General features: G+C 49.9%; 1 protein-coding gene across 1 annotated transcript in view; it reads left to right on the top strand.

The window, feature by feature from the left end:
• lrfn5a (leucine rich repeat and fibronectin type III domain containing 5a) overlaps positions 1-10,472 on the top strand; it is a gene marked incomplete at both ends in the record, with an annotated part of 54,643 nt that overhangs the window by 41,513 nt on the left and 2,658 nt on the right. The window contains one exon of the mRNA XM_084308649.1: positions 4,585-4,858. Coding sequence (XP_084164775.1) covers positions 4,585-4,858 — 274 coding nt within the window. The remainder of the gene's footprint in view (positions 1-4,584; positions 4,859-10,472) is intronic.

The raw sequence follows: 10,472 nt of genomic DNA on the forward strand, positions 1-10,472 counted from the left end.
AGTAGAGGTGGCATAGGCCTGTGCGCTCGGGGCACCTTGAGGTGCTTCAGTAGGATAGCATACTTGTACGGTTCGTCTGCTACATCGGACATCATTGTCTCTAAGCACATTCGTAGCTCGGTGTACTGTGCTCTGTTCTCGTGGGTGAAGTCCGGAAACGTCGGTGTGCCAATGTATGATGCCATGGATGGCTGGCACATCGGTGAGCGTTGGAAGAGAGGCCTCCTAGGCGAGTCTCCTCTTACGCCTCTTGGTGGGCTGGTACCTGCTGGGTACCATGGCCCGCGTATCCAGGTGCTATTCCTCGGGGCTGGTCGTGCGTCAAGCTCAACCGTGAATTGAGTCGGGGGTCTGTAGCGCAGAGCCGCGGGGGTAGAGCCTGGGCTGTACTGGACCTCCTGGTCCTGTGGAGTTCTGTGCTGCTGTCGGGCTTGACTCTCCTCCTCTCCCTCTTCTTCTTGCTCTGGCAGGTCCTCTAGATCCTGTAGTCGTCTATTTAGCCTCTCCGCGGTGTAGACCGTTTCTTCCTTGTAGCTGGTCCTCGCGTGGACCGGTCGGGGAAGGAGTTCGGAGGGGGGTATAGGCTCTCTCTGGTGGTCGGGCTCAGGGTCGCTTGATCGGGTAGGGGAGGGTGCCCTTGACCCGTGTCTTGACGAGGCCCTGGAACCCCGTGCGGAGGGAGGGGGTGTCGCCCTGGCGATCAGCTGCTCCATTATCTGTGCTTGTAATCGGTCGCGCTCGGCTTCGCGCTTGGTGAGAGCGATGTCGCGCTCTGCTTCTCTTTGGGCACCGGCAGCGGCGCGCTGGGCTTCGGCGGCGGCGCGCTGGGCTTCGGCGGCGGCGCGCTCTGCTTCGGCGGCGGCGCGCTCTGCTTCGGCCCGGTCTCTTACCATATTCTCTTCCGTCTGAAGGCGTCTAATCTCTAGACGTATACGATCTTCGTCGCTCCGTTGCTGCGCTTGAATGCGTTCTCTTTCCATGGAAGAATGTTCGCGCTCGCTAAGCATCTGTGCTTCGAGTCGATCGCGCTCTGCTTGGAGTCGATCGCGCTCTGTAGAGGCTGCTAGGCTGGCGAGGAATGCCTGTGCCAGCATCTTGTCCGCCCCGCTGGGGGAAGACGCTGGTTGAGGTGATCCGCTCCTGGCAGTACTCGTTGGAGATCTGCTCTCCTGTGGCGAGTCCTGGAGATCCATCTCCGGGGTCTCTTCTTCTTGTAGCGGGTAGAGTTCCATCCCTGGAGAGCCGTCTTTATCCTGGAGCTTTCCGGGGACTACTTCTTCGGTCTTGGCGGGGGGTAAAGTCGTGTCAGGTCCCTCCTGGTCCCTACCGTGAGCTTGGTCAGTTACATTAGAACCCACTAGGGCCTCTATTGGCGGGGTAACCTGGGCGATAGGGTCGGACATAATTTTACTATCTACTTTTTCCGCGTTTACCGTCTGTAGAAGGCTAGGTAGTATACTGGCAACGTAATCCTCTAAGTACTGAGGTGTCTGCCGTCTACGCTGCGGGCGATCTACTTTAGGAGAACCGTTTTGTGGAGTGTTCATCATAGGCCATGTCAATATTAATACCGCTATATTAATATTACACTAGTTACCATCCGGCTCGAAGGACCAATTGTAACTGAGGGGTACAATTCCCTGACTGTATTGATAAGTATGGTATCATTAAACCACTACCGCTTTATGTACTTTAATTACTGGCCATACAGTACACGATATATGAATATGATGAACACTTCCCACAATGAAATCGGTTCCAGTCAAAGGTATTAATCAAGTATTTAATGGAGCAAAAGGTACATAGGATACTTTACATTATTCTTTGAATGCACTTGTAAGGCAAAGGAGTATGCGTAGGCAAATCAATAACGAATGTCCATTCTCTGGTTACGCAGGAGGTAATTATACAACCTGAATCTTAGGGAATTATATCTATGGTGCACTAGTAATATAGCGGAAGATACTGGAAGGGGTTCCCACTGGTTGTAAGCCAGCAGGGGGGGTAGAAGATCTGTCGGTAGTAGGACGTCTGGTCAACGATGACTAGGGAGACTTCAGGTACAGAAGCCGGTGCAGTAGCCTCTTGATCCACAGACGAATACAGCTTGGTTCTCTTGTAGACTGTAGCTCCACAGGGAAGAAAGCTAGTCGACCTCAGGCTCTCTGGGCGCCGACTCGACTTGACTCCTCTCGGGGTAAATCCAACACGTGCAGGCGTCGGCGATTATCCGCTCCATAAATCACAGGACCAAAGCAAATATATTCCAGCCGCAAAGGGCTATGTAGTCGTCGGGTAGATTAATCCAGTGTACATGTCCATACGGCTCTCGTCTAGGTCTCCTCGGGTGAAAGCGCCATGCGGTCGGCCCAGCCTGGATAAGAACTCTAGCCAATACGAGAAAGCGCTGGAGACGCTGGTCACTGTAGAACTTTAACCGCACGATACACTATACACAAATAGACTATTAAAGACTTAATAGAAATATGTCGCACTCGACGGTATAGCGCCAAACTCTGACAATTCAGTTATTAATTCGCACGCGGTCTCGATGCTCTATTCTGAGGCCAAACAGGCCATACTTCACCGCACGTTGTATCGTGGGTGAGGCTTCAACTTATCGGTAACATGCTAAGGAAGGTAAGGGTACGGAGGTAAGGGGCTAAGGGGCTTCTACATTCACCTGCGCCGTATTTATACGCACGGTGAACAAACTAGTTCCACTCTCATTTCTGTCGCGTATCCCTGGGCAAGGTCGAAACATGTCCAGACACATCTTGACGGTGACTTTGAACCTGGCTCCGGAGGCCGGTCCCTGGCGCCGTGGACCGCTGTCCAATAGGAGAATGAACTATTATGGTCTGGGCTAAAGGGATATTCCGTGTATATGTACAAGGAATATACAGGGGATATCAAACGATATACAAATACTATGCAATATATATCAATAAATAAATATATATATTCGGTTTAATCTGATCCTTTGTAACACACCCTGTACCCGCCCCCCCCCCCCCCCCCCATGCTGCTTTGACACCCGAATTTCCCAGAGGGGATCAATAAAGGATCATCTCCTCTTCTCTTATCTTAACCCGGGGGCCTGTTTAATGCTGCAGGGCAGGCTGGTCCACAGAACTGCAGCTGAATAGAGGACGGTCTGCTGGCCGTACGAAATACCTTTAAATTGGTTTGTTTTGGCAAAATTCTTCTGCTCTGTGTGACAATAAATAAATGAATGATGATATGCAATTTAAAACAAAAAATAAGGCCTCAGTATGAGTTTAAGACGTGAACATGGTCATGTTTGTAAAGAAAAAAAAGTAAAAAAATAATAATAATTTAAATATATATTTGTTTTGATCGGATCGGGAAATATCGGTATCGGTAGATACTCAAAAAAACGTGATCGGGACATCCCTAGTTGACTGTATTGTTTATTATTGGTTATTAGAATAATTGTATTATAAAAGAAAATTGCATAAAAAGGGCCTTTTTCTTATGAGGCACAAAAGGGCAGGTGCTCGAGCACCCTTTGGGCTCTATGTGTGCACGTGCCTGTCCTAACTAGCCTGTTCTGGACAGTTTGAAGTCTATTTTTCATGTTGCTGGGGTCATACCAGGACAAGTAAGCATAGTCGAAATTACACTGAACTAACACCCCTGCAAGTGCTCACGTGCACACACACACACACACACACACACACACACACACACACACACACACACACACACACACACACACACACACACACACACACACACACATAATACACTAGGCCTGGGCGGTCAGGTGGCGTAGCGGAGATTGCGTTCGTCACCAACGCTGGAGACGCTGGGTTCGCCTGTTCGAATCCAGCTCCCGGCGTTGTCACCAGCTTGGCTGGCCGTTCACACTAATACAATTGGCAGTATTAGAGGGTGGGAAAGCTGGCGGGTGGGTCCTGGGCGTTGTGGACAGCGACCCCTACAGTTCGGTCGGGGCGCCTGCTCAGCGAGGGTAGGATCTGGAGGGAGGTAGTGTGACCTCCCACACGTTACACTCTCCCAGTGAGAATCTGCGCGGCCAGGCTGGCTGCCGGCTGGCTGCACATGCGTCGGAGGGGAAAGTGCGCAACAACCAGGAAGGGGGTTGGGAATTGCCATAACGACTAACAGTGGGATGGGAGAATTTATTTTAATAAAATACACTAGGCCTGTCCCCGACTAAGGATTTGAATAGTCGACTTTGATTGGCCGAAATTTGTCGACTGGTAGTAATAATAATATAATATAATATTTTATTTTATTATATTATGTTCTGTTTTATTCTACTCTTTCTTTCCCACAGTCGCTCTTTTTTTCAGGAATTCACTTCAACCTAATAAAGCTTTAAAAATCGAATGAAATCCTCAAATCAATCAAAATGTCTCTCCGTCTCTCCCTCTCTCTCTCTCTCTCTCTCTCTCTCTCTCTCTCTCTCTCTCTCTCTCTCTCTCTCTCTCTCCCTCTCTCCATCTCTCTCTCTCTCTCTGTCTCTCTCTCTCTCTCTCTCTCTCTCTCTCTCTCTCTCTCTCTCTCTCTCTCTCTCTCTCTCTCTCTACTCAGAATGATCCCTCCCACCAGTAAGAACTTCCTGGTCAACAACCTCGCGGCCGGCACCCCGTACGATCTGTGCGTGCTGGCCATCTATGATGACGTCATCACCTCGCTGACCGCCACCCGCGTGGTCGGCTGCGTCCAGTTCACCACGGAGACGGAGTACCTGCGCTGCCACTTCATGCAGTCTCAGTTCCTGGGAGGAACCATGATCATCATCATAGGAGGGATCATTGTCGCCTCGGTCCTCGTCTTCATCGTTATACTGATGATAAGATATAAGGTGAGAATAGTCTGTCTGTCTGTCTGTCTGTCTGTCTGTCTGTCTGTCTGTCTGTCTGTCTGTCTGTCTGTCTGTCTGTCTGTCTGTCTGTCTGTCTGTCTGTCTGTCTGTCTGTCTGTCTGTCTGTCTGTCTGTCTGTCTGTCTGTCTGTCTGTCTGTCTGTCTGTCTGTCTGTCTGTCTGTCTGTCTGTCTGTCTGTCTGTCTGTCTGTCTGTCTGTCTGTCTGTCTGTCTGTCTGTCTGTCTGTCTGTCTGTCTGTCTGTCTGTCTGTCTGTCTGTCTGTCTGTCTGTCTGTCTGTCTGTCTGTCTGTCTGTCTGTCTGTCTGTCTGTCTGTCTGTCTGTCTGTCTGTCTGTCTGTCTGTCTGTCTGTCTGTCTGTCTGTCTGTCTGTCTGTCTGTCTGTCTGTCTGTCTGTCTGTCTGTCTGTCTGTCTGTCTGTCTGTCTGTCTGTCTGTCTGTCTGTCTGTCTGTCTGTCTGTCTGTCTGTCTGTCTGTCTGTCTGTCTGTCTGTCTGTCTGTCTGTCTGTCTGTCTGTCTGTCTGTCTGTCTGTCTGTCTGTCTGTCTGTCTGTCTGTCTGTCTGTCTGTCTGTCTGTCTGTCTGTCTGTCTGTCTGTCTGTCTGTCTGTCTGTCTGTCTGTCTGTCTGTCTGTCTGTCTGTCTGTCTGTCTGTCTGTCTGTCTGTCTGTCTGTCTGTCTGTCTGTCTGTCTGTCTGTCTGTCTGTCTGTCTGTCTGTCTGTCTGTCTGTCTGTCTGTCTGTCTGTCTGTCTGTCTGTCTGTCTGTCTGTCTGTCTGTCTGTCTGTCTGTCTGTCTGTCTGTCTGTCTGTCTGTCTGTCTGTCTGTCTGTCTGTCTGTCTGTCTGTCTGTCTGTCTGTCTGTCTGTCTGTCTGTCTGTCTGTCTGTCTGTCTGTCTGTCTGTCTGTCTGTCTGTCTGTCTGTCTGTCTGTCTGTCTGTCTGTCTGTCTGTCTGTCTGTCTGTCTGTCTGTCTGTCTGTCTGTCTGTCTGTCTGTCTGTCTGTCTGTCTGTCTGTCTGTCTGTCTGTCTGTCTGTCTGTCTGTCTGTCTGTCTGTCTGTCTGTCTGTCTGTCTGTCTGTCTGTCTGTCTGTCTGTCTGTCTGTCTGTCTGTCTGTCTGTCTGTCTGTCTGTCTGTCTGTCTGTCTGTCTGTCTGTCTGTCTGTCTGTCTGTCTGTCTGTCTGTCTGTCTGTCTGTCTGTCTGTCTGTCTGTCTGTCTGTCTGTCTGTCTGTCTGTCTGTCTGTCTGTCTGTCTGTCTGTCTGTCTGTCTGTCTGTCTGTCTGTCTGTCTGTCTGTCTGTCTGTCTGTCTGTCTGTCTGTCTGTCTGTCTGTCTGTCTGTCTGTCTGTCTGTCTGTCTGTCTGTCTGTCTGTCTGTCTGTCTGTCTGTCTGTCTGTCTGTCTGTCTGTCTGTCTGTCTGTCTGTCTGTCTGTCTGTCTGTCTGTCTGTCTGTCTGTCTGTCTGTCTGTCTGTCTGTCTGTCTGTCTGTCTGTCTGTCTGTCTGTCTGTCTGTCTGTCTGTCTGTCTGTCTGTCTGTCTGTCTGTCTGTCTGTCTGTCTGTCTGTCTGTCTGTCTGTCTGTCTGTCTGTCTGTCTGTCTGTCTGTCTGTCTGTCTGTCTGTCTGTCTGTCTGTCTGTCTGTCTGTCTGTCTGTCTGTCTGTCTGTCTGTCTGTCTGTCTGTCTGTCTGTCTGTCTGTCTGTCTGTCTGTCTGTCTGTCTGTCTGTCTGTCTGTCTGTCTGTCTGTCTGTCTGTCTGTCTGTCTGTCTGTCTGTCTGTCTGTCTGTCTGTCTGTCTGTCTGTCTGTCTGTCTGTCTGTCTGTCTGTCTGTCTGTCTGTCTGTCTGTCTGTCTGTCTGTCTGTCTGTCTGTCTGTCTGTCTGTCTGTCTGTCTGTCTGTCTGTCTGTCTGTCTGTCTGTCTGTCTGTCTGTCTGTCTGTCTGTCTGTCTGTCTGTCTGTCTGTCTGTCTGTCTGTCTGTCTGTCTGTCTGTCTGTCTGTCTGTCTGTCTGTCTGTCTGTCTGTCTGTCTGTCTGTCTGTCTGTCTGTCTGTCTGTCTGTCTGTCTGTCTGTCTGTCTGTCTGTCTGTCTGTCTGTCTGTCTGTCTGTCTGTCTGTCTGTCTGTCTGTCTGTCTGTCTGTCTGTCTGTCTGTCTGTCTGTCTGTCTGTCTGTCTGTCTGTCTGTCTGTCTGTCTGTCTGTCTGTCTGTCTGTCTGTCTGTCTGTCTGTCTGTCTGTCTGTCTGTCTGTCTGTCTGTCTGTCTGTCTGTCTGTCTGTCTGTCTGTCTGTCTGTCTGTCTGTCTGTCTGTCTGTCTGTCTGTCTGTCTGTCTGTCTGTCTGTCTGTCTGTCTGTCTGTCTGTCTGTCTGTCTGTCTGTCTGTCTGTCTGTCTGTCTGTCTGTCTGTCTGTCTGTCTGTCTGTCTGTCTGTCTGTCTGTCTGTCTGTCTGTCTGTCTGTCTGTCTGTCTGTCTGTCTGTCTGTCTGTCTGTCTGTCTGTCTGTCTGTCTGTCTGTCTGTCTGTCTGTCTGTCTGTCTGTCTGTCTGTCTGTCTGTCTGTCTGTCTGTCTGTCTGTCTGTCTGTCTGTCTGTCTGTCTGTCTGTCTGTCTGTCTGTCTGTCTGTCTGTCTGTCTGTCTGTCTGTCTGTCTGTCTGTCTGTCTGTCTGTCTGTCTGTCTGTCTGTCTGTCTGTCTGTCTGTCTGTCTGTCTGTCTGTCTGTCTGTCTGTCTGTCTGTCTGTCTGTCTGTCTGTCTGTCTGTCTGTCTGTCTGTCTGTCTGTCTGTCTGTCTGTCTGTCTGTCTGTCTGTCTGTCTGTCTGTCTGTCTGTCTGTCTGTCTGTCTGTCTGTCTGTCTGTCTGTCTGTCTGTCTGTCTGTCTGTCTGTGTGCATATCTGTTGTTCTCATAGATTTATCCACTTAAGCATCCGGCAAAAATGGGGCTATTTTCTTTTTTTCTTTTTAGTAAAAGTAATTTGCGATGTATTATACGTTATACTTATAGCACATGCATGAGTCTGGTCTCCTTTGACAATAAAGAAAGAACACTTTGAGTGCTAATGAAATAGAGTAACAGAGGTTTGAACACACTGAAGTAAAGGTTTTGTGTACTCACATTTCTGTTTACTGGTGGCCAGATGAGAGGTAGGAGCTGGACAAAACATAATGGTTCCATAGCCTGAAGTCTTATGTAGTACAGGTCCAACGTTTATAAAAATCCCACTGAAAATCAAATCAAATCAAATGTATTTGTAAGGCCCAACAACACACGTTAATGTCCCCATGGGCCGGACACGTCTTCTTTAAACAAGTCAAGAAGAAACATCACAGGGCGGCTACGTGGTGCAATGGGCAAGGCGCTCACCACAAATACTGGAGACGCTGGGTTCGCCTGTTCGAGCCCAGCGCTCCACATTGCTTTCAGTTTAGCTGGTCATCCGTACTAATACACATTGGCAGTATTAGGGGGTGGGAAACTGATGGGTGGGGATCGGGCGTTGTGGACAGCGACTCCTACAGGTCGGTTGGTGCGCCTGCGCAGTAGAATCAGGAAGCGATGGGGGCGGCGCCCCTCCAAAGCGCAGACCCCTGATGCTGAAAGATCGCGCCGTGCAGGTGGAAAGATGCGACTGCTGCTACCTCGAGTATCGGAGGGGACTCGTGCTATGTATGACTTAGTCCACATTGCAGCCGGCTTGTGGGAGGCAAGAAACAGCGTTCGAGACAGGGGAGGGTTGAATTGGATGATACGAAATTGGGATGGGAGAAAAATAGAAAATGAGATAAAAAAAAAAGGAAAAAACATCACAATAAATCAAGAACAAAACAAAAACACCATAAAGTCCAAAATATTTAAAATAAATGCAACACTCCCAGACATACCCCACATGAAGGTAAGGAAAAACTCACTAAAACCTAGCAATAGGAAAACATGCACCACAGGCAATGTGGAGGAGAGAAACCTTAGAAGGGCCGTTCAAGGGGGGCACTTGCTATCTGTGCTTGAGCATCCACCCAAGAGATGGCCGTTGTAACCAAGGGTTCCTCTGCAGCAAATCAAGCTGTAGGAAAGAGGAACCGCCACACAACCACCTGCTCTGCCCAAGGCCCACTACTCAGAGGAAGGAGAGCGGCTGTGAACGGCAAGGTGGCTCAAAGGTGGAGAAGAAAGGCCTGACCAGCATCCAAGAAGAGGCCCTTTCTAAAGTCCCGGAAAACATAAGGGCAGAGGTCAGAAAGGCATTTTCTAACAGAGCCTCGACAACAATGTGCACCAATACTGGCGTTGAACAGGAATACCCAGTGGTCATGATGTTGCTGGAAGTAACAACAAATTCTGGCCAGTTGATTGGTGCCCTCATCGACCTTGCATCGGATACCAATTACATCGCAAACGATGCGGCCAAACGCCTCGGACTGACTGGTGTAAACATCAAGCTGATTGTCCACGGTATTGGAGGCATGGAAAAGACAGTGACAACCAAGCGGTATACCCTACGGCTGAGGGTGAAAACCTCCAAGGGGACCGTGGCAGAACACAAACTGCTCTGCTATGGCCTGGAGAGCATCGCAGAGATAAGCCAGTCTGTCACTCCACAACAGCTGCGGAAAATCTTTCCTGATGTCGCCACGGAAGACCTGGTCCGTCCTGAAAGTATCGACCTCCTGATTAGCCACAGGGAAGGTCGATTGGTCCCACAGCCAGTCAAAATGCAGGGAGATCTAGTCCTCTGGGATGGACCACTGGGATAGACTGTCGGCGGAACACACCCTGACCTCTTTGAAATGGTCGATCTAACCATGCACCAGTCCGACACTCACTTCGCAAGATCCATGAGAACATCCTCAAGGATGTACAAGGAGGTCCTTGTGGACTCAAGAGGCCTGACTGAAGACCTAGCAAGAAAGGACGTGGTCCTCAGCAACACCACTGCCACCAACAAGGAGTTGTTTGAGTGGTTCAAGTGGGACAGCATCGGAGCGGCTTGTGATCCGAAGTGCGGGAGCTGCAAGTGCAGCAAGTGTCCCCCAGGAGGCAAAGAGATGACCCTTAGAGAAGAAAGGGACCTCGAGAAAATAAAGGACTGCCTCACCTATGTGCGGGCAGACAAACACAGCAACACTCCTCTGATTGAGAAAAGGAGTGGAAAATATCCTGAGAGCTGGCGGCTTCTCCCTCAAACCGTGGGTCTGGACGGGTGGGAGGAGTGAGGACTCCACTGACCCCAATAGAAGCCGCTCAACCTCGCCCAGAACCTTGATTCTCCCCAACCAGATGCATGACGAGGAGAATAAGGCGGTGGGGGTTGGATACAAACCCGAAACAGACAAGCTCTGTGTTCTGACATCGATAAACTTCTCAAAGAAGCAAGGGAAGATGAGAACAGGGCTGGATCTACGGGAGGAGGAGATCAGGAGCAGCACACTTAACCCTCTCACCCGGCGCATGCTGTTAAGCCAGATTGCTGGATTCTATGATCCCATCGGCCTTGCCTCACCTGAATCAGACTGGCCCATGAAGACTGCCAGCAAGATTCTGTTGCTGATCAAATCAAAGGACTCCAGAGGTAAGCATTCACTGCAGCGGTCACCAAAGACCAGTCCAAACA

This window comes from Notolepis coatsorum (genome assembly GCF_963971535.1).
Source record: "Notolepis coatsorum genome assembly, chromosome: 2".
Classification (NCBI taxonomy): Eukaryota; Metazoa; Chordata; class Actinopteri; order Aulopiformes; family Paralepididae; genus Notolepis; species Notolepis coatsorum.